Source organism: Fusarium subglutinans, assembly GCF_013396075.1.
Source record: "Fusarium subglutinans strain NRRL 66333 chromosome Unknown NRRL66333_c0000031, whole genome shotgun sequence".
NCBI classification, from domain to species: domain Eukaryota; kingdom Fungi; phylum Ascomycota; class Sordariomycetes; order Hypocreales; family Nectriaceae; genus Fusarium; species Fusarium subglutinans.
This window is the reverse complement of record NW_023502094.1, coordinates 52,979-80,095: the sequence shown is the minus strand read 5'-3', so window position 1 is coordinate 80,095 and position 27,117 is coordinate 52,979. Positions and strand designations below refer to the sequence as shown.

Here is a 27,117-nt window from a genome sequence, read left to right as displayed (position 1 = left end):
TTTTGAATACTAAAGTTTGTTCCTGAATAACGTCCATTCAGGTCGATCTTTTTGACAAGACTTTGGTATCCAATAAATACACTTACCATCTGACAATTTGAAATGCCAACTGCAGCAGCTTAGTCTAAACTCTGGCTTTCCAAGTAATAGCAGCACTTTCGCATTGCTGACTTCCACAATTAGACATCAGAGCTTTAGTAGTTTGGTCATATCAAGAACAGCAGAACCAGGGAGTTCCTTGAGGACATCCACATTTTCTGGTCGAGTCTACGTTAGTGAGCGATGATCATCGATGGTTTGTATTAGAAGCTTCTGCGATAGCTCTGCCGGATGGATCATTGTGAGGGCTAGGTGCTGGAATGGATTATCTGGTATTGGTGTAAATCAATTCCTAAATAGTACCTAGTCACAGCTGCAAGAGAGATCGAATGCCCAAATGCCCAGGTGTAGGATTGCATCTATGTATGTCCTAGAGTCTAGGGATTTAATGGTGATTTCTTCCACCTTTTATCAGTAAGTTTCCAGGCTGAAGATTGATCCTGTCCATCCATCGCGGGGCACTCCACCATCACCCGGCCCAACTTTGTTCTAGGTGGCCTAGACTAGGTACCTATGTCATCATGCAAAACGTTCCCCCGCCCACTCATGCCCGGCTTTGGATTGTAACCTCGTGCCCCTCACAGACAAAGTCTCATCTCCAGACCAACCTCCGCAGCAAGAGGTAGGGAAAAAACCATTCCACTTTACTTTACTTCACTTCACCTCATCTCATCATCTATCGATCGCCTTGTCCTTGGCAAATAAATGTCTTCTGATCTTTTGTATCCTGATTCTTCTTAGTTTGTGACTCTGACTCTGACTCCGACTCTGACTTGAATATCGAGATCCATTCAACTCGAACCACTCGCTCTCTTATCCTCCACTGCCTGCGCCCCGCGTCTACTCCCACATCCGTCTTGTCTCGTCCGTCTTGTCTTGTCTCGTCTCGCCCTACTTCACCCATCTCTGTGCAAACTACTCCGTATCAATTCATCATTGCAATTGTCGCGACAAATCGCTATTCGCCATTATCTTCTCATCTGTATCTCGATTGCAATACCTATAGCGCTCTTTTGTTCGCCCCAGTCGTGTTGATCTATCGCTTATTGCCAGTCCCGTCTGTCAAATCTCAACATCAGTCAGTCAATTCATTCATCATCACCTGGTCAAAGCGAAACGATTCCACCATGGACCCCTCACCGAGCTCAACCTCCCGCGAGCTCAAAGATACTCGCGCCACCAGCTCGACCAGCCTCAACAGTGCTGCTTCGGGCTCTTCGTCCACTCACAAGCCACCTACTCTTTCTCAGCGATCTCCTTCTGTATCTATATCCGCTGGTTCCGGCCCAAGCTCCATATCCGCACACCGCGCAAGCTTCGCCGAAGGCTTGCGCAATGCGCCCTCGTCCCCACGCTCTCAACGGCACCCTTCTTTCACACAGGCCGCTCTCCAGGAGCTGTTGAACCATCCTCCGGCAGGAAACAAGCATGCCAACCCCAGATTCGCCGGCCGCGATTGGCGTGATGTAGCTATCGGAGAGCTCGTATCTCCCGAGGATGTGAAATGGGTTGAGTTCGATAGCAGCGTTGAAGAAGCTACAAAGGTGAGCCTAGAACTTTGATTGTCACCCAATACAGGACCGGCCTCGTATGCGCGCCCTCAATTGCCGGATAGCCATGCTAACTGTTCCTCGCAGCTCCTCCTCAAGAGCCCTACCAACGTTGTTCTGGTCCGCGAGGATCCCTCCACTCATATCGCCGTCTCCACATTCGATTATACCGATCTGAACGCATACCTACTTGTTGTCGTTGGTCTCGCCAAGCCCGAAGAAGATCAGGTTGAGCTATTCAATTCGATTCTGGCCAAGGCTCAGGAAGGTGGCCAGATTCCCCTACGAGACGTCTTCCCTCTTTTCCGCAAGGAAACACTCATCACGTTGCCTGGCGACGAAAAACTCGCACAGGCTATTCAAATTCTCGGCAGTGGCATCCATCGTCTGTTAGTGACAACTACTAGTGGCGAGGTGGTTGGCATCGCAAGTCAACTTCGAATTGTTGAGTTTTTCTGGAACGAGGGTGTCAACTTTCCCTCTATCGATCGGCTTTACCCTGCTTTGCTACGTGATCTGGGTGTTGGGGCCAAGGAGATTGTATCTGTCAAGTGAGTTTCTACGCAGTCTCAGAATGATACGTATTAACAAGGTCGTAGCTCCGATTCACCCTTATCTGAAGCACTCACGCTTATGAGCAATGAAGGACTCACAAGCGTTGCTGTTGTTGACAACGGTATGAATGTGGTGGGCAATATCTCGACCAAGGACGTCCGCCACTTAACCAAGAGTTCCAACGCCCATTTACTCAATTCGTCATGCATGAACTTCATTTCTGTGATTCTCAACGAGCGAGGAGTTGAACATGGACGCGACGTCTTTCCCGTATTCTACGTGAACCCCTACTCGACTTTGGCCCACACCGTTGCCAAGCTCGTTGCTACTCGATCGCATCGGATGTGGGTGGTTGAATCGGCGTCACCCTCCCCTTCAGCTCCTGCAACACCTTTGATGGGGCCCCAATCTTTCACGACCGCCGGTCCTCCGCCTTCTGCTGCACCCGTATCGGCGCCTGCACCCCCATCGCCTGTCCCGACTGCAGCAGTACCTGCTTCTCCAGTCCCTACAGCTGCTGTGCCCGCATCGGCCATGGCTGGGGCTCGTCTTTCGGGAAGGCTTACTGGTGTTATCTCGTTGACTGATGTACTCAACATGTTTGCGAAGTCGACTGGTTTGCACCCTTCCGACCCCAACGAGCAGCGAGCGAGGCGAAGACGAAGCTCAAGCAGCTCAGTGCGACCAAGCCTGGACTCATCTCGAGCTAGTATCGATTTCCGAAGGTGATGGCAATGGAGCTTAGCTATGGATATAATTATGCAAGTCTTGCCAGGAAAGGTGCCAAGCATAGTTGTGGTTTTCTTTCAAAGCACTGTCTGCTTATAATTCTGAAAGAAGGAAAGAAAGAAAAAACGAAACAGGCTATATCAAAGATACAAGAAGTCGGTTCAATGGAACAGGGGCAGCTTCGGGTTGTTTAAATTTGCGAATCAGGCAGTATTCGCAACCTTCTTGTTCATGCATATGTTTTCGAAATGTCGAGCATAAGCAGGATTCAAGATTTCCATTCTCACTTTATGTAGGGCATGGCTATCTATTCAGAGGGATGAATGCATCTGGCATGAACTTAAGGATGAACACAATGTGAGAAGCAGAGATAGAAATTTGACAAAATCTTTGCTCATTGGCAAGTTGCTGAATTCTGTGAAGTGATGATGGTCAGCACAATATCTCTTGTTTCGCTTCCATCTTTGTCGTGCTGTTGACAATGAGTATCTTGCCTGTAGGGTGTTCTTTACCTTTGTGCCTTGGGAGCTGAAGCCTCTTTTAACCTCCCACAACTTCATCACAGTCATACCAAGTACGTATATCAAGGAAGTTGCTCGTTCAGCCAAGCCACGGAGTGGCAATAAACACGTGAGTTACAGGACCCTTATGCCACATATGTCGCGATCTGATTGGCCGGGAACATGCCATCCCGGATACCGGAAAGCCACCCAGAGGTAAGGTAGCCTCAGTCTAGTAGTTAGGTACCTAAAGTTCAAGGTGAATTGACTCATCATTCATCTCATCTCATCTCATACATACATACATTCTTCGTCAACGGTTTAACGTCCGTATTTTCTTGTTCCCTATATTTCAATCCTTGTTCTTGACTCGAGTCTTTGCGCGACTGTTCTCTATTATGTCTTTTGTTCTCTGTCTTTGATTTTCTATCCCACTTAACACGGTCTTGACTGAGTTAAGCCCTTTTCCCTTACTGTGACCTCATGATATTCTGGTAGCTCGATCTCCGCACTTGGTCTCACTTGGCTTCATCAAGCGGCAAGATCTGACGCATTGGATTTGCCCTTTGAATCATCCCAGACTGTGTTAGGCTATTTCGAGTTCCCTCCTTTACATACTCAACTACGCCACGTCCGCTTTTGTTTCAGCTCATTCTGCTCAGTTGTGGCAAATCGGTCTCTCTCTCAATATCTTCTTGGCTTTGCCATTTGCCGCAGTTCTAGCAAATTGCAGTTGCAACTTTGGATAATTCATTCTACTGGCGCCATTAGTCAATACTTGAAAAACAGTTCAGCAATATTCCCACGTCTGGCATTAGTGTCGAGCAACTCACCAATCTGATCTATAACAACCAACTCGCATCTATGTGCGCAGTCGCTTTTGATGGTTATTATGGCATCGACAACGACAAACTCAACAGACGATCCTCTTCGCGAGCCGCCGGGTAGCAGTAAGCCTGTAGATAATGCTGCACATGACGGTAGACTCAAGCTTGGTGACTTCACCAAGCTGAGCTCCATCAGTCTCACGGACTGGGCTTCCACGAAGGATTCAAGGGCTTCTGGCTCAACCCCGTCCCTTGGAAACTTCAAGCGGCTCTTCCAGCAAATTCGTCTCAACGACATTGAATCATCCCAGCAGCAGCGAAAGCCATTGGCTTCCCCAAAGCTACAGTCGATCACGATATTAAAGCGACCTTCTGTGCCGCAATTCACCAACGATGCAGGGAGTGTGCCCAAACCCTCGGTTGAGCTTGAGCATTTCAATCAAGAGGATCAGGAGCAGGCATGTATTACCGCCTCAAAGCAACCAGACCGAAGCACTGAAGGCCGTATTCATTACATAAAGATGGCAAGTGAAATCCATGAGAAGCGAACTGGAAAGTCTATTCGAATTACTAGAGAGGCTGTTCTGAAGGAAGAGATATGCGGGGAAGATAAGGATGAACTTCTCAAATCAAACCAGCCCAACTTTGACCCAATTACCGACTCAGAGGCTGGATGTGGTTCTGACACTGATGTGCTGCATGCCACGTCTTACTCAACCGCTGCCTCAACACCACCAAGCTCAAGCGAGTCTCCGCTTAAGCATTTTGAAGAAACCAAAAAGAACAAGAAAGGTTCAAATCCGGGCAAGAGCAAATCACATTCTAGAGATAGCTCTGAACCCAACATAGTGGTCCTGGGTAACATCCAATCGGACCATGTCAGACATGTTATCTCATATCAGTATTTCAAGTATGGCCCCCTTACTGAGATTCACAGTAACGTGGAGACCACGGTGGTCAAGCATGAGGGCCTCATGAGAAAGCTCGTTCATGAGCGGGTTATAGACTCTATGATCTGCAAGGATTATCCCACCATTGCAGAAAACGGAATTCATGTCTTTGTCGACATGTCCAACATCATCATTGGATTCCAAAAGGCCCTAAGAGTCAGATTTGGTTTGCCAGAGTCGTCGCGCTTTGTTCCACTTCCACAAATGAGCCTTGCTTTCTTTCACGAACTTCTTACCCGCGATCGATACGCGGAATGGCTCAACGTTGGCTGCTCTGTGCGTCCCAACCGCAACGAGCCTACTTTTGTCCAAGAGCTCAAGGATCTTGGCTACCGCGTCGACCTTCGCAGTCGTCGTCCTGAGCAATCTGGTGCTGATGACCACAACACATTCGAAGCTGGCGGATTCCGTTATGTCGAAGACATGGTTGACGAAACCCTCCAGATTAGAATTAGCGAGTCTGTTATGCAGTATTTCAAGGAGCCTGGCACGCTCGTCATCGCTACTGGTGATGCTCGGCCGGCTAAGTATTCAGACGGCTTCTTGACACAAGCCCAACGCGCTCTGAAAATGGGCTGGAGCGTTGAGGTTGTTTCCTGGAAAGCCAGTCTTTCTTCTGCTTGGACTACTCTTTTGAAAGACCAGAGCATCGGCTCCCGATTCCGCATCATCGAACTCGACCAGTTCCTTGACGAACTTTGGATCTGCTAAACTCATGCCGTCGCGCCAGCTGCTGAAATATGCAGGGCCGCTTGATGGGTGCATGTTTGACGATCTTGATCCCAGGACGGGTCTTTTGAGACATCTCCACCATTTGAGCTAACTGATCTTGAGCTCGGTATGACTTATGGACGATGTGAGATTTGATGATTTTTCTTCTTTTCTTGCTTACCTTCCTACGGAGAAGCAAAGGCGTGTTCGCCTCCTCGTCTGAGGGGTTGGGTCTTATCCCCCCATACTCTGGTCTACATCATATGCCCCCGTCTCCGCATTGCGTCCCAAACCTTGCTGCTATGTTCTATTTAACGATGTGCTCGTCATCCACAGCGAGCAAACCACTTATTAAGTGCCCACACACAGTTGCCAGCCTCAGACAAGCTACTTAAGATCTCGAGCTACATTACAGCAACTACAGAATTCGAATCTGCTTGCCAAGGGAAGAGCCTCTCTGGTCAATAGCTGTTATCGTACAAAGAGCTATATTATGTTAGGCATCATGCATCATGGGGAAATCATTGGGCTAGCACGGGGTGCATTGTGTATAGTCTTATGAGTAACGAAATCGTCAATGTGAGGCACGGGGGCTGCAGGACATCGACCTCTATAGTTATATAGGTAGTTCATCAACGCTGTTTCTTGGCCTCGATCATGTTCTGAATTTCGAGTCCTCGTGAACGGTTTAGATACGTACTATGTTTCGATCGAGCCACTCATTCACTTGGACTTTCGCCCATTGACTGAAATCCAAGTTCAAATTGTATAACGGACATTTCAATTCAAGTAACAAATACTAAGTGTAATTCTTTTCTTATCTCTAAAAGAGCAGCCATAAAGTGAGGTGATGTGATGAGGTAGTTGAAGCTTGAATAGAAAAACGGACAAACCTCCAACATACCTCCCAAGATGATAAGCTCGTACAGCTTTGCAATGGCCACCTGATAATCGGCATCAACAATCCTCTAGCAATAACAATAAAACATTAAACATCATAGAAAAGACATAAGCCGAGCGTGATCTCAGAGTAAAAACGTGACCGCAAACCGCTCAAATATTTGAAGGTCTAACTGACATGACAAATCGGGGCGCCGTTCCCTAGTCAGAAGACGACGGGTCCTTGTTGGAAACTGAGTCCTGGCCTTCGATACCCCACCATTGCTCGGCCATGAAAGTTGCAGCCTCGGCCTTCTTCCAAGGATCGTTGAAGGCAGAGAAGAGGATCAGGTCTCCCATATGACTGGAAAATGCCTGCTTGATAGAGTCAAGCGCAGCCTTCTGTTGGCTCATACCGGGAACAGCCTTGCCGTTACTGTTGCCCTTTGTAGGCCAGCCAGTCTCGCAAATAACGATACGCTTGTCGCCAGAAATCTTGGATCGAAGGTCCTCAACAGTGTTGGAGAGCCACTGGCCAGCTTCATCAGCAGAAGTGTTGGCATCGAAGAAGGCGTGAGCGTTGATAGCACAGTAGTCACTCTCGTTGCAAAGCTCAGGGTTAGCATTTGCAGCAATAAATGTATCAACTGTGACAACAGGACCTTGGTAGCCTGCGGCACGGAGGATCTCACGAGCCTGCTTGACAGCGGCGATGACCTTTGCTGGGGTGGCAGCTCCGTTGTTGACAAGTTCATTGCCAACGCTGATGGTGTCGACAACGTCCCAGTCATCAATTGCACGGATGATGGTCTTGGCCTCAGTCTGAACATCGTCAATATTCCAGATACCGAGGAACAGTTTCATGCCGCTACCCTTGGCGCATGAGTAGACATTGGCGACCTGGTCACAGTCGGTGCCATAGATACGAAGGACTGAAAAATCAGCTGCGAGCTGCGTAATATCGTGCTGGATCTCGTGCTTGGATTTGCACTGGTGATCGCCTCGGTAGGGAGCATATGCGACACCAGGGAGCTTAGAACCGTCAGGCTGGCCGTTCTTAGAGGGCTTGGGGCTACCAGAAAGAGGAGCTGTAGTTTCTGGGTAAGCTGCAGTTCCTGTAGGGGTGACAGGGGTAGCAGGAGCGATAGTTGCGGTGTAGGTAGAGGCCGAAGTCAGAGTAATAGTCGTAACACTATAATCTTGTCAGTCAACACCGCGGTTTCATGTCACGAGAAAAGCATACGGCTCTCGCTTCTCGAGCGGACGGGCTGTTGGTACTGTCAGCTTCGAGTTACAGCCTGGTCAGGAGAATGCTTACCAACAGGAACAGCAGAAACAACCGCCGCCATGGCAACCGCCGAAGTGAAGAAACGTTTCATCGACATTTTATTTAAATATTTTATAAAAACTGTAGGTAGGTTGGTAGTTTGGAGAGTTGTTAGAGAGTGAAGGAGCTGCTACAACGAGCTCAAATAGTCGTTTAAAGGTCGATGATTTGAGAAAATGAGTGTATAAGACGGGATTTAATAACCCGCTATCCAAGAATGAACAGGGTTCGGATGAAAAGAGTGTGTATAGAACTGAAAAGAAGAATCAAAGAATGACAAATCTTAGGAAGTGATTGTAGGTAAGAAAAGAAACGAAAAACGACTGTAGGAGTGAATGAATGAATGAAGAGGAAGAAGAAAAAGATGGCAGCGAAGTTGAAGCTAGAGAGGTAAAGTAGGTAAGGTAGAAAAAGAGGAGACGTCAAAACAAGGGAGGAAAGGGCCTCTCTACTGGCAATGACCTAAGCAAAAGAAAACAACCCAAGAAGGAACAACACTGTACGGTAAGACACGTGTTGAGCCTGACTTCCCATGGAACTCAAGGTACCTTCCTTACCTTACCAATGGAACCTTGACGTAAGGTACCTACCTAGGTAGGTAGGTACCGTTTGTAAGTGTTGAGCTTAAGGCAAGCTTGAACCTGCAAGAGACAAGTGAGACACTCCTCACCTCCGTAATTCCTCTCAGTCAGTGAGTTTCATCCCGAGATCCTAAGCCTCATTGGCTCGGCCTTGCCTTACTTAAAGGCTTCATCCCTTGTTCTCCCTTTTCACACTCATGCCGCTCCCAGAATATGAGACACACGAATGCAGAAACTCACTCGAGCCATGGAACTCAACAACTCAAACTGCCCGAAAACATAAACATTAAAAATGAATCACAAAAAGAGGCCACGGCGCTCGCGACTCTTGGAATGAGATGATTTCTTTGCATGGCGCATACTTTCGAGACCTGTAATCTCCCAAGGAATGCAGCGTCTGAGACATGTCCAAAGTCCTGTTGCGAGCTGAAAAGGTTCCTCATCCGTCCGGTAAATAAAAATACCTAAACTGTGAAACTGAGACTACAGCTCTGCCAATTGTGATCCATCTTCTGCATGTGCGTGCGTCCTTGGTGATTCTGTTGTTGTCAGATTGGAGTCCGTGATGTATGGCGGCTGTATAGTAGTAAGGACATGGCTTGGCAAGGGATGGCTTATAAAATCCGCGAGACAGCTGACGTCTCCTTCTCTATCTCACATAATCTTTAAATTCGAAAACAGTGACTTGGCAGAAGCGACTTCATCAACTGTGAGTAAGTGAAGCAGACAAATAAGGTATCTTACATCCCTCGTCAGTATCAAAACCATGATACTGAAACCAATTGATAACATCTTTTCACGGCGCCCACAAAGACACAAAACCATTGTATCGGGAAATACTCATTCAATGCTAGCGTACAAGGGCCGCATCTATTAATCATTAGCTTGTTAAATGGCTGCCAGCCACTTTGTAAATCGTTCCATATTGCCCCTCGTCTATTACGTTGGCTGATTATCCATAATAAAAAAGGGTCTCAGTGTAGCCCGACGCCTTATCGACTATCCTCAGCTGTATATCATGTATTCAGCCAGCCTCAGTCTGTCATCAAAATTATCATCTGTTAAGCCCCTGAATCAGGCGGTCTTGGTGCTCGTCTTTCGTGTCATGACCTTGGTGATAGCATGTCGAATAGTCACACCGGCCTTCTCAATATCCTTCTTAGACAGTGCTGATGTAACGCAAATTCGAAGAGCAGGCTGGGCAAACCAGGCCCCGTCCTTGGGCTTGACAGTGTGCGCATAAGGCCCTGTCTTGGTTCTTGTGATCAACACACCGTTGGCAAGAGTCTGTTCTGGAGTCAGTTTATTTTATATTCGTTCATGTTTCAGTGTTCGATGCACGCACCTCTTCCACACAGTCCAGAAAGATGCGTTCTTGATCTTCCAGTCCGAGCTTACGAGCAGCCACAACTTCGGGCTTGAGGACAAGGAGCATAATAGGGTTCTCGGGGTCGCTTGGGCTGTAAACCCAATCACTGCGGGGATCCAATTGAAGCCTCATGGCCTTGATGTTCTCGCGGGACTGTGCCAGGATTTCAGGATTACACTGGAGCAGGTTGAGGGTCTCGCTGGCGGTGACAGCCAACATGGCAGGGAGAGCGGCAGAGAATGTATACGCAGAAGATGTGATGCGCTGGTGCTCGACCACATCTTTGGGGCCAGCACAGAAGCCACCACCGGCACAGAGAGGTCCAGCGAGGGAACCAATGATCATGTCAACCTGTTGGGGATCCACGTTTTGCGCCTCAGTGATACCACGCCCGGTACGGCCGAGAACACCAAAAGACCAGGTCTCATCCAGAATAACGCGGAACTTGTACTTCTCTTTAAGCTCAACCAGGCGGGGCAAATCGATAGAATCTCCAGAGAGCTCAAACAAACCTTCGGTTACGACAAACCGACGGGTAAGTTTCCTGGCATTGGCCTGCTCTCGGGCGACAGCCTTCATAACGTCTTCCAAAGCACCCATGTCATTGTGTTCGTACCAGCGGATGGTGCTTCGCGATTGCTCGAGACCTTTGCGAATAGCGAAGTTGACATTACGATCGGCGATGATAACGTCGCCACGCTTGGAAAAAGAGGGAATGACACTAGAGATGGTGCTGAAGGATTGAGCGTAGACGATGCAGCCTTCGGTGCCCAAATACGCGGCAATGTCGGCTTCAGTCTTCATGTGGACATCCTGGGTACCGTAGAACTGGGGAGGACCGCAAGGGCCAACGCCGTAGGTGCGCAGAACCTGGATAGCCTTCTCCTTAATCTGATCATTGCCGTTGAAGTTGTAGAAGTTGTAGGATGCGAGATTGGTAACAGTTCGGCCGTTGGCGAGTTTAGTCTTGGGACCAGTAGGACTATAATAATATCAGATGCTGCTCCTGGCTAGATTGCGCATGCGATTAGACTTGATGATGCTCACCCAACAAGGACAGGAAGCCGTTCAGCTTCAGCGACCTCAAATGGAGTCTGCTCGACGACGAGAGGCTCGGGCTGCCATTCATCGATCAACTCCTCAATTTCCTACAAAAAAGCCAAACATTAGCGACTTCAACCCTGTGGGGATTAAGGATATGGCTGTGTTCTCACCTCCTCCCTCAACTTGATGTAATTCTGCTTACGGGTCGAGTAAGAAGGCGACAGGAGATAACGGATAAAGAAGAGAAGCAGCACAAGTTCAATGGCGGATCGCACGGGGTCGTTTTGATAACTCGAATGGATATAGCGCATAAAGACTGCAGAACCAGGGACTTTATGGAAGTAGACGGCGGCCTGTTCGAGGATTTCGCCCACCTGGGCTTGGAGGGCATCGAGTTCCATGTTTTTTCTGTTTCCAATTGTCTTGAATGGTTACGTCAACTTCTATCGATCTCGCGTCGCGTCGTGTCTCGCCTTGTCTCGACCGGTCGTGAGAGTATATATTGATTTGGACTGGAAGCGTGTTGTTGAAAGGAGTTGAAATGGACGTCAACCGAAGATTCTGAATTGTCAAGTCAAGGTCAATCGTTAAGGTTGGAGGCACATGGGTCTACAAAGGGGCCTCCAGAGTCCTCTAACGTCGAAGCGAGTCGAGCCGCAGACCGCAGGCTGATTGGCTGTACCAAGGATCCATATCTAACAGGGGCTCAACGGGTACCTGAAGGTCAGAAACAATAAGACCACAGGCCATCCACTACAGTGGAGGTGTAGGGGTCATCGGATAGCCCGGAGAAGGGGAATACGTAAAATTGGCTTACATAGGTACATTGAAACAAACCAACCAAAATCACAAGCTCCGTAGGAAGGCAGGACAGTAGAATATCTGTCGGATACCTCCCTGTTGCAATGTTTGGTATCTATATAGCGTAGGCTAGTGATATAAATGAAATCAAATCAAATCAAATCAATCAAAAGGCATTATTTGCATTTAGGTCTAGAGTTTCTGCCATGGATGTGTTTCTTCCTTTCATTGTACACATTATAATAGTTTAAAAAAATAGAAGTGCGCCTTGTACCAAAAAAGATCAGTCCAGTTCAGCCAGTGAATGTCAGGTCTGACTTATGCCAACCTCCTCCTCCTGTATCTCTCCCATCCCCCATCGTCTTCTATAACACTTCAACCTATGTATGCACGCGCATCCACTCAAACTGCTGAACTGAAAACAAAAAACAAGCAAAAACAGAAACTAAGCATTTCCACAATTTTTCTACCAGCAGAAACAAGCTAGGAACATCGCCCGTATGAGGCGACTCCACAGGGGGCTGTCTGAAAAATCCCACCTAGAACAGCTTGATCTTGCCAGTTGCCGAGGCATCAGCGCCAGTCTTGGTCTTGGTAAGGCCAGCTCCGGTGTAGCCTTGCATTCCTGTACCAGTAGCCATGGTGCTGTTGGTGTTGTCATTGTTAAGATCGTTAGGCTGATAAAGTCTGAAGCCGGCAATATCGCCAAGGACATTGCTGATCGTGTTGGGTGGCATGTACTTGCCAGCCACAATAGGGCCAGCAATCAAAGCGATGAAAACGACGAGGAGCGTGAAGTAGAGGATGGCGTAACGAACCACACGTCTGCGTCTGAGCTTGGATTGCTTCATCGAGTAGATGGGAGGTCGGATTTGGCGACTGCTCCGAGGTTAGTGCAGGTTCAAAACATAACAAACAAAGAATAAAACATACCTTGGGCGAAGCCAGAACAACATCATAGAGTGGAGCATGTCAATCTTGGGAATCAAGATGACAGGTGCCATGAAAAAGAGCAGCCAATGGCCCAAAACGAAGTCCGCTGCGAACATTGACAGTTCGGTGATCTTGCACAGAAACTCTCGAGCAGGCTGAGAGATGGTGTGCCATCCCATGGAGTACCACTTTCCGGTCCAGAAAGCAATGTTGGCAGTGTCACCCTTGAATTCACGGGTAAGGGCAAGAGACACAATGAGCTTGACGAAAAAGCGCTGAATACAAGTCACGGCGATCATACCAGCCAATGTGCGGGTAAAGTTGAAGCCCTCGAGAACAAACATACCCAGGAAGGAGACCAGCAAGAAGATAACAGCAGTAGCGTGAGCAATACCGGCAAGAACACTGCCAAACTTCTTGCAGCACATGCTGAGTAGAGGACCCATACAGCAGGCCATGCCGAACATAGCAGCCAAGACACCTGCGTTAACACCAATAGGGGCAAAGGCAATAATGAGTAGCCGGATCAAAGAGTCGGTTGGCTGGGGCTTGGTCTTGACGCTGTCCTTCTGAGGGGCATTTTTAACACCTGTTTGGGCGTTAATGAACAGATAAGGGAGAATCGTGACAACGGCAAGCATCAGGGGAGAGAAAATCTCGCTGAAAAAGATGTTGGCAAACGGAGCTCGAGGAACGTCTGCAGACATCTTAGCAGAGGGGTCTCCTAAAGCCTTTCGCTTGTAACCAGTAAGACGAGTTCGAGACAAACGACAGTAGGAAATCCAAGACGAGGCGTGGCTTCGGGAGTTACCACGGGACAACCATCGGAGGTAGTCTCGGTAGTCGATGAAGAAATCAGTCCATGCGAACTGGTGAGGGTTGTACAAGAAGGGCGAGATTGTCAGCGCAAGAAGTGTGATCCAGAAATAGATCAACACCCCCTTCCAGACAGTCAGGGTCGCGAAGAGAAGCATCATGAGCAAACGAGCGCCGAAGTAAATAGCTGGTCCAGCGAATCGAGAATACAAGACACCGAAAGGAATACGAGCAGTAGCAAAACCACGGCCGGTACCAATATATCGCGCACCACCGAACGAAATGTTCTGCTGCACAGAGTTCGCATAGATCTGACAGACGAAAACCTCGAACATGAGTGACATCGAGCAGAATTGCTTCATCAATCGGACGAAGGCGCGCCAGAAGCCACGCTCCATCAGCTCCTGAACAATAAGAGGGATGAAAGAGAGGAAAAGAACGAAAAGAATGGAAACGATACATCGGTAAATCCAGTCGGTGAGGGCATCAGTGTTGGCACAACCAGTAGGGTAGAGAGGGTCGGTGATGGGGACATTGCGGTTGTATTCACAAGCTTGTGTCTCATGGCGAAGGGCTCCCAGGTTGACCATCGTAATCATGAACATCTGAACAGAGAACATGATGAACATGTTATTCAAATGGAAACCTGGATGGGCATAGTAGAAGGACAAGAATCGATCGAGAGGAAGTTGAGTGCCGAGATAGTAGTACTCGCGGGACAAGAACTGTTCACCCATACCAGTGCCAATCTTGGTTGTGAAATTGAGGACGGAACCGAACCCCAAATCACGACCCTTACCACACTGGAAGTATTCACATTGCTTAATACGTCCACCACGAAGGAGGGCAGTCATACCAGCGTAAATATCCTCGTTAAGATGCAGACCCTTCTGAGCCTTGGAGACACCGCCACGCGTTGTCATGAAAATACCGTTGAGAAAATCGGGATGGCCGTAATGAAGTTTACCACCGATTTGAGCCATCGTTCGAGCGAAGAGAGTACCGAATGTCTGTTCCTTACCGGCAGCAATGTCACCAAGAATACCAATGTTCTCGGAGAAAATGTATTCTCGCATACCGAGAATAGCCACAGGGGAGCTAACGTCGTTCTTGACACCAGGAGTGTAAGGGGAAACATTGTCAGTCTTCATCTCTTCAAATTCGGCCAAAACGCTGCGAATCTTCAGACACTCCTCGAGGTAGTTGTCCTGGTTGGCATCGATGAGCTGGATGTACTCTCCACGGTAGAAGATGATGGAGTGGTTCTGGTTGTCGGACTTTCCGTCACCGAGGATAGGATTGCCCGAGAGTTGAACACGGAACTTGGGCCGTCGCATACCGTTCTCCATAACTTCCGAATGGCCGTCGATGAGAACTGAGTAAAGTCGGGGCTCTTCGCCTTCAGCGACCGGAGGCTCCTCGTCCAAGTAGGCGATTTGAAGGTCAGGGTAGGCGCGGAGCAAGAATTCGGCATTTTCCATCTCTTCTTTCTTGAACTTGGAGAATCGCTGCATAGAAACGACTATCTTGAACTTGCGACGGGCCATACGCTCAAGTTCACGTTCGAGCTTGTCGGTGTTACCACCGAACATCTGAACAACCTCAGGATTCTCGACACGGTAGAGGAGTTTGATGGCACGGCTGTAGTTCATGAAACCAGAGATAGTGCGGTACAGGGTTTGGAAACGAAGAGACGCCCAGATACGAGTACGGAGGGTGTACTCAGGTGCAGAAGACTTGAAACCAATGCAGTAGAAGGGAAGATCGTCGATCTTGCTCTTGGCAGTGTCCTTCTCGTTCTTATCTGTCTCACCGTTGTATTGCGAGGTTTCGTCGGCCAAAATCTTGGTGTCTTTGACGAAGCAGTCCCACTCGTGAGGGTGAAGCTGCTTGAGATACTCCAGGAGTGTGACACGAGAGTAAGGCTCGTCCTCGCGAATGATTTCACGGAGGGAAAGAAGGATCTTCTCGCTATAGTGGGGAATCATAACAGTAAAGGTAGGCATGTTGTCAACGGGCAGAGGCTCAGGAATGGGAGTCGATAGGGATTGTGCAAAGAACGAAATGCGACGTTCAGCTTCACTGTAGGCAGGGAAGAACTCGGTCTTGAAAGAGTGGTCTTCCTGGGAAATGAAGAAAGTAGGTGCACGAAGAGTTCGCTTGCCCTCCTGCTCAGAAGGAACCTGATGATAAAGAAGCTTCTGAACATGCTCGATCGCAAGAAGATGCTCACGGTACATCGAAATAACGATGGCGTTCCAAATCTGCGAGATAAGAACCTTTGGTTTATACTTGATCTCCATATCTGTCGTGGCTAGAACCTTGGAGTAAACACGCTTAGGAAGGCGAGAGAAGATGTTGCGCCAGGGTGTCCAGATGGAGGATCCGATATAGAAGGATCGTGAAACCGAGAAGACGGTGTTCAGCAAGACATACCAAAGGTAAGTATCGAGGAAGAAGAAGATAACATCAGTGAAGGCCATCAGGGCTAGGACAATTGTCGGATGCCAGCGGCAAAGTTGATTGCCGAGGAGGAGCTTGTCACCCAGGCAGGAGTCAACGTTCATGATGCTCAAGTATCGGATGGGATCACGGAAGGAAAGAATCAGGTAAGTGTACGAGACACCCATCTTCACACCAAATACCGTTGCCCACAAACCATAGGACATTGCCATGTCATTGCCACGGAGTCTTGGCCAGCTGGCGGTGAATGTCTGACTAGCAACGTAGCGTCTGCTATTGGTAGACAGGTAGCTGCCGAATAGACCTCCAAGGGGCATGATAGAGAAGAAGATGAAAGTGATGACAGCAATGATGAAGTGAACGATGCCAATAGCTGTGTTGATCTTCTCAGGTCCGAGTTTTGGCAGCATGAAAACCTTTACACCAGGGGCGACGTTGAGAACGAGGATAAAGAGCAAGAACAGGAGTCGCTTGGTGAGATGCTGCGCACCAGCCCATCGACGAGGAACATAGGCCCATTCCGCAAGAGTAGCGAGAACCTGGATAAGAGATGCAATGGCACCACCAAACCCGACGATAGAGAATTGTTTAGCCGTTGAAGGTTTCTGGTTAACCTGCTGTTCGTATTTTGGTCCGACCAGGAGACTCGGAGCGTTATGGGAGGTGTAGAACCAGAACATGGTCAAATGAATGATCCAAATGCGATTGAAGTTGACGAGAAGATGGAACCAAGAACGAGACTCCTTGTAAGTCTTGAAAAAGCACTTCTTCCAGTTGACATCCTTCAGCTTGAGATATCGCTCAGCAGGAGGCACATCAACCAGCTTGCTCTTATCTTGAAGGGGAATGCGCTCAATACCTTCGGGATACCAGAAAAGCTGGTTGCAATCATCATAACCAATGATGTTCTTGTGGTCGCGCTCACGACGGACGTACACGCCGTCGGAAATCTCGTACCCCTGGTCTCTCAAGTATTGGTAGAGAGGAGTAATGACGTTGTTAAGGTACGTGAACTCCTCCACGGGCTCAACGAGAGCTTGGCAGGCAGGAGAGTTGAGGTAATCATCCGCACACTTGAAGATGAAGCACAAGCACTCCGGCATGAAACGAACTTGGTTGGCTTCACCCCAGCAAAGCAGGTACAGAGCGATCTGACGAACCCGATCATGCTGAGACATCTTGTTCATGCGACTCTTCCAGCGGTACTCAGCAGCTTCGAGACTGTCATCGCCCTCAAGCTCCTGCAGAGTCTCGGCCTCGTTGGCCTCGGCATCCTTCTTCTTCTTCTTTCCGCCCTTCTTCTTGCGCTTCAAGCCCTTGCCCTGGGCATTGGAGAAACCTACAGCGTCATCCAAGTCCAGGTGAGCAGCAAAGTACCATTTGCGGTAGTTGGCGTTGTCACCACCAATATAATCAGCATGAAGGGAGAGAAGTGCCTGGTTTGGAGTCATGCGCGAGGCTCGAGAGTCGAGAAGAATCATCAGATGATCGTACATGTTACGCATGCTGTCACGCTGGAAACCGAACTTGGAGGTCAAGTCGAGGAAGATGTCCTCAATCTCCTCCTTGGACAAAGGAATCTGGGCGTCCGAAGTCCAGGCCGGATAGGGCTCTCGGGATCGCTGGCCAGCAGGGAGAACATTACCGTAGTCCATGCCATAGTTAGGGGTCGAAGCACCCGAAGAGCGATTCCCACCATACGAGATTTGCGAGGAAGGGGGTCGGTAGCCACGTTGTCCATCGTTGTAGCTATTGTAACGTTCGTCGCCCCGGCCGTAGTAGTCCATTTCAGCAGCGCGAGCCATGTCCGATCTCATGGTAAAGTCGCTGAAAGTCTCTGAGTCTTCCTCAGAGCCTTGACGGCCTCCTTGACCTTGATAGCCACGGTCGTAGTCCTGATCATAGTAGCCCCCTTGGCCATTGTCGTAGTATCCATCTTGGTATTGATCGTGGCCGTCGTAATAGCCTCCATCCTGCTGGTAGGGGTTATTTGGGTCGGCGTTGTAGTAACCACTACTGGCATGTCAGTGAAAGAACTACGAAAGGGAGGACTCGATGCTCACGATTCATCGTAGTAGCCATCATGGTTATTGTTGTTGTTATTGTTGTTATTGTGGTTTGGGCCACGGTTGTCGTAGCCTTGATCGTAGTACTGATCATCTTGGTAGTAGGAGTCAGTGTTTCCACCGTGTTGTTGCTGGTTGCCTCCCTGTTGATGGCCATAACCATCATCGTACTGGTCGCGTTGACCGCCGCCTGGATATCCCGACATGTTGCTTAAATTAATTATCTATTGGAGGATAAGGTCAGTTGTTGTCCGTAGGGATCATGTCCACGCCATGGGTAGTCCTGTGCTTGAGACGTCATCCAGTGATGTGAAGCCAGACGAACGAAGCACATAGTACAACCTCATGGACAGTCGAGCTACCAGAACTCACCTAGTGGTACACATGTGGATGACCAGCGAGCGTGATTGTGAATCAAGATCAGGCGGGAGAACAAGCGTGACCGGCACTGCAAGATATTGATTGTTTGTTTGTTGTCAAAAAAACCGTCAAATGGCCGAACGGGCAGTGGCTTGGTCTAGAAAGAAAGAAAGACCAATAGATTATGCGATTCGTCGTCGATACGGATTCAAAAAGATGAATCAATCACGGAGAGTGATTCACCAGCTTGAGAAGTCGACGTCGTTAGTCCAAGTGCGAGACAAAGCGATTTGGCGTAGCCGTATAACGAGTGTCGGCAATGCGTAATGCAAAAAACAGCAAAGGGGAGAAGACGAGGGTTGGTTTTTGGTGCTTTGAGTTCCAACCCGCACGGGGAGGGAGAGAAACGCTGCGTGTCTCGGCGCCGGGTTATCCAGGGCGAAGTCAGGGGGTGGAGAATTGCAAGGGTGTGTCTGTAAGATAACAGGGGAACCACCTTGAACTGATTGATTGATGGATGGAGAGAAGTTTTCAGTTATTCAACAGACGTGATATGTATTATTAGAAGTGTGATCCTTCTGCAGAGGCCATTGAGAAGGAGGAGAAAGACGAGATCAAGACTTGGGCGACAAACTTGGCTTGAATGTTTTGATTCCCATAACGCAGACGCGTATGTACGTACACAAAAACGTGGGAGTGAGAATCGAAGGGAGAGTGCGATGGGGAACAAAAACACCATTCATTCATTCACTCACTCACTTACTCACTGCTAGTGCTACACAACGAAAGGGAGGGAACAACAATGCATCCATCAGCAGTAACTAACAGAAGGGAGTTTTTTTTTTAGGAGCCTCGCGGCCCCATTTCTGGTCAGATCAGCGAATTAGCTACAATCCTCAGCATGGCCAAGAGCATATCTCGACTCCAAAAGTGGACCATTGGCTATAAAACGTTGTCAACACTGAGCTTCAAAGTTACAGGGCGTGATACCCACTAAGCCCGAAGTTCACAGCGGGAAGACCGCTGAAACTCAATTCGATTCGAAAGCACAACCGTCCAACTCTCTGACATCAAGCATTAACAGGTTCTGCAACAAACTATCCATCCATCCTCATCCGTCGCAGCAACCATTGTGATGCGCTGTCCCAACAGTGGATCGTCCGGGCCGTTTCCAAGTCGTCCTCTTTCGTTCCTTGCTTTCCTCTTGATAGACCCATCCCATCCCATCCCATCCCATCAGAGAGGGCCATCGCCCCTAAAAGCTGGCCCGCGCCCGCGACTGGCAGTGCAAGCCAGGGGCGCTGACCAGGAGTGTCAGGGGATACGGGTCTTGATTGGTGGTTGCAAGGGGGTGGTTGGGTCTCTGTCTCTGGAGGGGGTTAGTCAGTTTGGACTCTGATTGAGAGAATGGCAGGCGGATTCCTCGGATGGGTGTGCTGCATTTTAACATTCTCTCTCTACCTAAGGTACCTGATGGATACATGTTGCGGCAATATCTCAGCTGGCCTTGTTCTGCTCGCATTCCGCTGTAAGGCGTTTACTTCTGGAGCCTCGCTCGCATGAGACCCATGAAGCGGAACCTTGTACGAGCTCGTAGCTTTAAAGTACTGTTCAGAAATAGCCAGCCACGCGTCATCATTGGTACGGAGTCACTCCTTTGTGGGCCTCACAAGTGCTTGCTGCAAATCGGGCTTTTGGATGAAGCCTCCAAGGTCCACTGAGGGGCACCGGCGCCCCTGAACGGCGCATCCGAAGCTCAAGTCGAATTTCTTTCTGTGGCCCGGAGTAATGGTTGGCATTGGCAATGCCTCATTCTCAGTCTCTCGCTCACTGGCTTGACTGGTACAAATGCGTTAATAGAATGGAAGGTTATCTAAATGAGAAGCACAACACCTCAGGCATCAATGCCACCAGCCAACCTGCTTGGTTTTGCCTCAGGCATGGGGTTAGTCTAGTTAGTTGTGTTACAGTGGCATGATTGAAGGTTGCAGTTGGTCACCCAAAGGTTAAATTCAACAAGTGGCTGAGTTATTGATTGTTCCCCAACCGCGATATCAGGGCAGATAATGCATTAATCAAGGAAATCCTAGCATGTCTGCACAGTTTGGATGATTTTCAGGTTTGAGATTCCCCAGTAAATGGAACCAAGCTATTATCAAGGTACACGTACACGTGTCTATGCTTGCAAAGCTGCTGGTACCCGTCACGGCTGCGGCCACAGCCGTAAGTAAGGACTTCGAGAAGCTTCAGCTGGTTCGTCGAATCTCCTCAAGCGGGGAGAACTTGAACTGCTGCGTAACCATGTCCTCGAACTGGATATGCACGTACCCTGCTCATCACTATCAGATGTGGGATGGCTGGCACGGAGTCTGGGAGTACCTCAATCCATACTTTCTCACCCCTTGGTTCTTCCGCTTATCCTAAACCTATTAAGTATGGATAAAGTCATTCATTATCTATACTATCATCTTCTGATCTCGTGTTGATCTTTATTGAAATTGTTTCAGCCTTAAAGATGCAATCTCGATTGTTGTGCCGGTAATTACGGAGTAGACAGAGGGCATTGATAAGCAAGGCCGCTTAGAAATTGAGGAGAAAAGTCAGTGGATGTCCTGCACCGTACCTCTACCTAGTAGACTACTAGGTACCTAGTTAGGTACAGAGTACCCATTCATCATGCAGGAACAGATCCTGTGTCACGCATTTTCGTGGGCGAGAGCAATACTGGCTGGTGCTGCACCGAAAACAGCTGCCTCACACGAGATGGCATGCAGCGTGTAATTAACAGAAGCTTCCCTGAGGTACCTTGAGTTCCGTAAAAAGAAATAGCCGATGGCAACTTAATTGAATATGTGAGCGCTCAGTTGTTCTCTTCCCGCTGTGACATCGCTACAACGAGCTCGCTCTTTTTTTGATCCCGTCCCGTCAGCAGCATAGGTAGGTACCTAATTACATACAATCGATGACGACGCTGTACGCGGCCTATGTGATACGCCGGTCCAAACAGCAGCTCCCTTACAAGGTTGTCCCTGGTAAGCTTCAGACACCGACACGATCCAACACGATCATCGATCCCCCCAAATTCTCTCCATAGACAGCTGTGGCTCTGCTTGATTTTTTATTTTGATTTTTTCTTTCTATTCCCCATCTGCTGTGCTAAAGCAAAGTTAGTCCAATTTTCTAACCCCAATGTGGTTCAACGGGCCCGTGTCCACCACGCTAGAAGGGAATCGCCTTGTTGCGACTTGTTTGATGCTGAGGATTCTTACGGGAACTGCTCCGAAATATCCAAGTTTCTGTTGTCAAGATAAGCCGGCGTCCCGCCACCCGTTGACTAGCAGTAGCTGGGGACGAAATTGGCTAGGTATAAATAAATTATTGTGCATGGGTTGGTTAGTTATAGAGAGGATGCTTGTGCTGCTCGATATCGGCGATAGACTGTGATTGACCTGCAGGTTGATTCAATAAACATGATGATCCTGGCCGTAGATGACCATCAGCAATGTGACACGCACGGCGACACGGCTGCTGTACCGAGCCAGCTAATAATGATCTATGTATCATTGATGATCACCGCATGGACTCACGGCGTGGGCTCCAGGCTCTATCATGGACCAGCCGAAGTGATAAGCAACTTTGGGCAGAATACTTCTGAAAATGGCCACCTCCTTTTTTCCATGTTCCCACCCGTTGGCGCTTCAAACAGTTCATCTACTTCGCACCGCTCTGTTTCTTTATTATGGCTTTCGCTTTCCAACTGAACCTGTTCTAGTAATACGGCCATCAATTAAATATGTGTCACATAGCAGAAAGCCATAAGCTGAGTCGGATAATACTAACCATTAAGTGATGTAAAAGTGTTGATTTCTCATGGGTCAACCTATACCCATTCATCGCCTCTCAGGTCTCAGCGACTGGCATCGAAAATTTGCCAAGGGACTACGACACAAGCGAACACCAAAAATAAGCATGTCAAGTTGTTTCCCGCTCCTCCGGCTCGGGCTTCTCATTCCGATAGTAACTTGTCAATACGTACTAGCTTCATGTTCTAGAATTGTGAACGGAGCCGCTTGGCCAAATCGATACTTGTACGGAGTAGATATGAAGATGTCTCACATTACGAACTACGGATGCATCTGGCATAAATCCATCAAACAATTATTCATCGTGAGCTTATATGACAGAAGTTGGTGGGCGTCACGTGGAGTCGCGATCCTACATTCCAATATGGGTATGTTGCTGTGCCAACGCGACGGCTATTTACCTTGAGTTCTAAATCTTAATAGATCGAAGTTTCAAGTTTTACTGCAGCCACCATGCATTCAAGCTGAACCAGTTTATGCCATAGAAGTTATCGTCTCCAGGTCATCGCATACCTATCAAGGCATCACCTACCGAAAAGTATCACTCCATATCCCCGCCTGCCATTGACGGCGCAAGGAACACTCCCTCAACCCGCAGATGCCGTAGCTTAAGCCTCTCACCTGCGACTCAACACATCCACTATGGCAAGACTGGCAGACATTTATCCCTCCAGTGACGATGACCTACCTGACCTGAAAACGCTTCTTCGGAAACCAAGCACCCGAGCAACAAAGACAGCTACACCAGCGCCTTCAGTTAGCAAGCCGACGATTCCTAAGACTACTTCCAACGTTGAAACACGACGTGTACGACGTCTTGGAGAACCAAGTCAAGCCGCCGCCAACCCACTCTTTCAGAAATGGAGCTCGGAAGAACAGAAAAGCACACAAGGTGGTCGACGGAGTAAATCAAGGGCTGCAAGTTATGAGAAGAAGCAATCACGACAAACAACCCCAGTCGACAGACTTTCCTTATATTCAGAGTCCGAATGTGGCTCTGAGACTGAGAAATACATGCCGCAGTCTCGACAACAGCCAAGAAGGAGGAGAAACCAGAGGGTTGTGCAAGATTCTGATGACGAGAGTGATGAAAACTATAAATCCGAAAAGGAAACAGCCTTGACAAGGGTCCGACGGCTTCAGAAAACAGTGGCAACACCTACTCTGGAGATTCAGGAGCCCACACCAAGTATTCATTCTGGGACCAAGTCAAAAGCATTGCTTTTGGCACGAGAGATTGATAGCAATGCTGAAAGCGAAGTGAGCCAGGAGGACGAGAAAGCAGAAGAGCCAAGTATCTATCAAACTGCGGACGAACATTCTGACTCTGTCTCAGAGTCGGATTGGTTGAATGACTCCCCTGAGCCCCCAACAAGAAGAGAGGCACGTTCCTTGAGTAGGCCGCCATCAAAGACAGTTGGCACCAGGGAGCGTGTCCCCTCAATCAAGAATGCTCCAACTCTTCAACCAAACCGCTCTACAAACATTAGCAATAAAAAAACGCGCGAAATTGTCAAGAATCCTTCGAGTAAAGAGGTTGTTGGGTCCAGGAAGACCAGCCAAAGTGGAAACCGGCTTGCTTCAGGGACGGCCACCACCTCGGACCTTGCAGACACATTATCTAAGCTGCGACTACAGCTCGAAGACTTTTCAGACGATGAGAGCAGAGTATCGAAGATAGACGAGTTCACCACACCACCCAGTACTCCTCCTAAAGGACTAAAGCCAAAGGGGCTTGCATCACCAAGCAAGAAAATACAGATCCCTAAGACGCCACATCGTCCAAGTATGGATGCCTTTTGGAGCCAGGACTTTGTTAACGACTGGAACGACCAGCACTCGCCACGCAAGCTCATCCTCCCCCCGGTTACCAAGAGTCCCAGCAAGGCGAGCCCAAAGAAAGAGCCCAGGAAGGAGACCAAGAAGTCATTTGAATCTAGGAAACATGCGTTGGCCGAGAACTTTCTAGCCGAACTCGATCGCGAGATCACAAAGGGTAGAATTGCTGAGCTTGCTGAGTCAACAGGTGGCGTCAAGCTCGTTTGGACGAAAACACTCAATACGACAGCTGGGCGAGCAAGTTGGCGTTGCGAGACTATTAGGACGACACGCAAGACGGAAGACGGTCAACCCATCAAGATATTCAAGCATCATGCATCAATTGAACTTGCCGAGAAGGTCATTGATGACGAGAACCGCCTACTCAATGTCATGGCACATGAGTTTTGCCATCTCGCCAACTTCATGATCAGTGGCATAACGACAAACCCTCACGGTCGAGAGTTCAAGGCTTGGGCGGCCAAGTGCTCAGCCAAGTTTGCTGATCGCGGCATCGAAGTGACGACCAAGCACAGTTACGAAATCGACTTCAAGTACGTCTGGGAGTGTGAAGAATGCGGAGTTGAGTACAAGCGGCACTCCAAAAGTATTGATACCCAGCGTAGTAAATGTGGGAAGTGCAAGGGCAACTTGAAGCAGACCAAGCCAGTACCAAGGGGAGCAGCAGCAGGCAAAGCACCGAGCCGATATCAGGCGTTTGTGAAAGAGCAGATGGGTGTGGTCAGAGGAGAGAACCCGGGCAGTCCCCAGAAGGTGGTCATGAAGCTCATTGCAGAGAAGTGGGCGAAGCAAGAGGGCGGTAAGACTGGAAGCAAGGTAGCTAGCAAGTTGGGAGTTGAGAGTGTTGTTGACAAGATGGTTGATCTAACTATTGAGGCTGAAGCATAATTGCATAACTCGGAGTTTGTTTGTCTATACCCATTCAATATTATGATTTCCGTGTCTGAGTTAATTGAATTCACCTGCGTCTTCACCTATACACGACGCTGCCTGTCGAAATCCAGACTATAAGATATGGATATATCATATCTATGAACAAATACTCCCTTGTCTACAGAGATACTGCCTTCACTACCCTCATGGAAGCTCATCGATTACCCTGTATGAACAGGTAAAAATTTGAGAAATTAGAGTGATGCAAGAGTGTAAATACTTAGTCACTGAACGTTGCGAATGCAGACAAAGTTCGATTTGACTCTTATCAGCCAGCAGTTTCTTAAAGCTGTAGAGCTTCCCAAGCTACATTTGCCCGAATGCTTATCAATATGGCATTCTATCATGGCATGTTGTCATGTTCATCTGAAAGCAACTTGTGAGCCTGCATATTCCCGCATGATAGGAACCATACTTGTCATGTCCATAATTGTATATTCATCCATCGACAAAGAAAACGGGTCGTAAGTCGTGGTAGTCATCTCATGATATCATAGCTCTTTCCTGCTGCATTCCCTCCGTAACCTGAATATGTTCTCCATTCACTTTTAACAAATTTCAAGTACTCTAAGCTTCACCAAAGAGGCCCCAGTCCTTGATCTTAAATGTTGACCAGATAGTAGCAGAATACTCAACGGCAGCGCCGATGAGCTTACCCTGACGTCCTAGTTCAAGATCAACCTCCGCCTCATCGTACTCTCCCTTAATATGAGGAACATTGATTGTGATGAGAACGTCAGTCTTGGCCTTCTCGAGCCGCAAAAGAGTTAGGATGATGGCGGTGAAATCGGGTGCAGATGTTGAGTCGCGGGACTGGTTCACACGAGGAGTCTGCGTGGAAATAAGTGTGTATGCGGGAGTACCAGGTCTACAGATATCAGTAACTGCCACTTCCAGGAGGCACCTGCGACAACTTACTCTAGATTCGAGAACTCGGTCTCGGCAGTGTTCCAGATCTTGACGGTATCGATATCCGAACCAACCATATCTTCAAGATGAGTTGTCATGGCACGACCATCGACCTCAGGACCAGAGCCAGAGCCTCCAACACGCTCTGTGATGTCGAAGATGATGCTGGTAAAACCATCCTGGTCGATCCAGACTTCTTGGTTATCGGGAACTTGTCGCAACTTGCTGCAGCGCATAGAGTCAGCACAGGAAAAGGTGTAGTTGGGCGCAAAGAGCAATGAGGACGAACCTGACGTCGGCGAACTTGGCGGGTAGGTCGCAAGTGATTGCGCCACCAAAGAGAGGCGTGTTGATGTATTCAGGCATTTCGTTTTGAGTAAATGCAATGGTTTGATATGGGTTGGAACCTGCACGTTCGTCCGTCGCAAACTTGAGGGTGTGTCGATCGTACTATGTACGAGCAGTCGGCGGCGAAAGTTGGAGTATATAAGCTTCGGGGGGTCAAGCTCGTGACTCGTACGGGTACTGACTGGAACAGCAAATCTTGGCAAAAAGTGCTACAAGGTAGAAAGAAACTGGGCGCCTGAAAGTAGGTGAAGAGTGATGGATCATGGGTTGGTTACGGTTATGCCTTGGGAGCACGGGCAGGTAGTTAGTTCTAGGTACCTGATTGTGTTTGGAGGGGCTGAGGCGACCCCGCCGAGATGAAGATGACGTAAAAAGCAAGGCGCAGAAAGAAGCCTCACTTCTAGAGGGCATGAAGGCTATTGACGCCCAAAAAGAGCTTCAATGGTCTTGAAAAATACCAAAAACAAAAGACCAACTAATACATGCTGCTATTTGATACCTTTGGATTAGAAAATGAAACAAAAATCAAAATTCGAATCTAGAGTCTCTAGACGAATGGTTTCCAAAGATTAGGTGAATGGAGTCTGTTGGGCCAATCCCACGGTCACATCTGGTAAAAGGCAAGAGGTGAGTTCGATGGGAGGTCCCACTCCGAAAGAAAGAAG

General features: G+C 48.5%; 7 protein-coding genes across 7 annotated transcripts; 3 read left to right on the top strand and 4 right to left on the bottom strand.

The window, feature by feature from the left end:
- Positions 1-1,226: 1,226 nt before the first annotated feature.
- Positions 1,227-2,933, top strand: FSUBG_3640 (uncharacterized protein; the record flags this gene model as incomplete). The annotated part of the gene is made up of 3 exons (XM_036681543.1): positions 1,227-1,643; positions 1,737-2,200; positions 2,249-2,933. 3 exons carry the CDS (start codon positions 1,227-1,229, stop codon positions 2,931-2,933), a joined length of 1,566 nt encoding a protein of 521 aa, XP_036540755.1.
- Positions 2,934-4,325: 1,392 nt separating this feature from the next.
- FSUBG_3639 (cell wall glucanase) lies at positions 4,326-5,921 on the top strand (the record flags this gene model as incomplete). The annotated part of the gene is made up of 1 exon (XM_036681541.1): positions 4,326-5,921. One exon carries the CDS (start codon positions 4,326-4,328, stop codon positions 5,919-5,921), a length of 1,596 nt encoding a protein of 531 aa, XP_036540754.1.
- A 1,101-nt stretch (positions 5,922-7,022) lies between these two features.
- FSUBG_3638 (glucanase) lies at positions 7,023-8,185 on the bottom strand (the record flags this gene model as incomplete). Its single annotated transcript, XM_036681540.1, has 3 exons — positions 7,023-7,992; positions 8,044-8,068; positions 8,119-8,185. The coding sequence occupies 3 exons, from the start codon at positions 8,183-8,185 to the stop codon at positions 7,023-7,025; spliced, it is 1,062 nt and encodes a 353-aa protein (XP_036540753.1).
- Positions 8,186-9,782: 1,597 nt separating this feature from the next.
- On the bottom strand, positions 9,783-11,522 carry FSUBG_3637 (sphinganine palmitoyltransferase subunit 1; the record flags this gene model as incomplete). The annotated part of the gene is made up of 4 exons (XM_036681539.1): positions 9,783-9,995; positions 10,054-11,059; positions 11,125-11,225; positions 11,292-11,522. 4 exons carry the CDS (start codon positions 11,520-11,522, stop codon positions 9,783-9,785), a joined length of 1,551 nt encoding a protein of 516 aa, XP_036540752.1.
- A 939-nt stretch (positions 11,523-12,461) lies between these two features.
- On the bottom strand, positions 12,462-18,406 carry FSUBG_3636 (1 3-beta-D-glucan synthase subunit; the record flags this gene model as incomplete). Its single annotated transcript, XM_036681538.1, has 3 exons — positions 12,462-12,801; positions 12,856-18,147; positions 18,198-18,406. The coding sequence occupies 3 exons, from the start codon at positions 18,404-18,406 to the stop codon at positions 12,462-12,464; spliced, it is 5,841 nt and encodes a 1,946-aa protein (XP_036540751.1).
- Positions 18,407-23,065: 4,659 nt separating this feature from the next.
- FSUBG_3635 (HMG box-containing protein) lies at positions 23,066-25,150 on the top strand (the record flags this gene model as incomplete). Its single annotated transcript, XM_036681537.1, has 1 exon — positions 23,066-25,150. The coding sequence occupies one exon, from the start codon at positions 23,066-23,068 to the stop codon at positions 25,148-25,150; it is 2,085 nt and encodes a 694-aa protein (XP_036540750.1).
- A 612-nt stretch (positions 25,151-25,762) lies between these two features.
- Positions 25,763-26,470, bottom strand: FSUBG_3634 (MOG1-like protein; the record flags this gene model as incomplete). Its single annotated transcript, XM_036681536.1, has 3 exons — positions 25,763-26,063; positions 26,114-26,329; positions 26,394-26,470. The coding sequence occupies 3 exons, from the start codon at positions 26,468-26,470 to the stop codon at positions 25,763-25,765; spliced, it is 594 nt and encodes a 197-aa protein (XP_036540749.1).
- Positions 26,471-27,117: the final 647 nt, after the last annotated feature.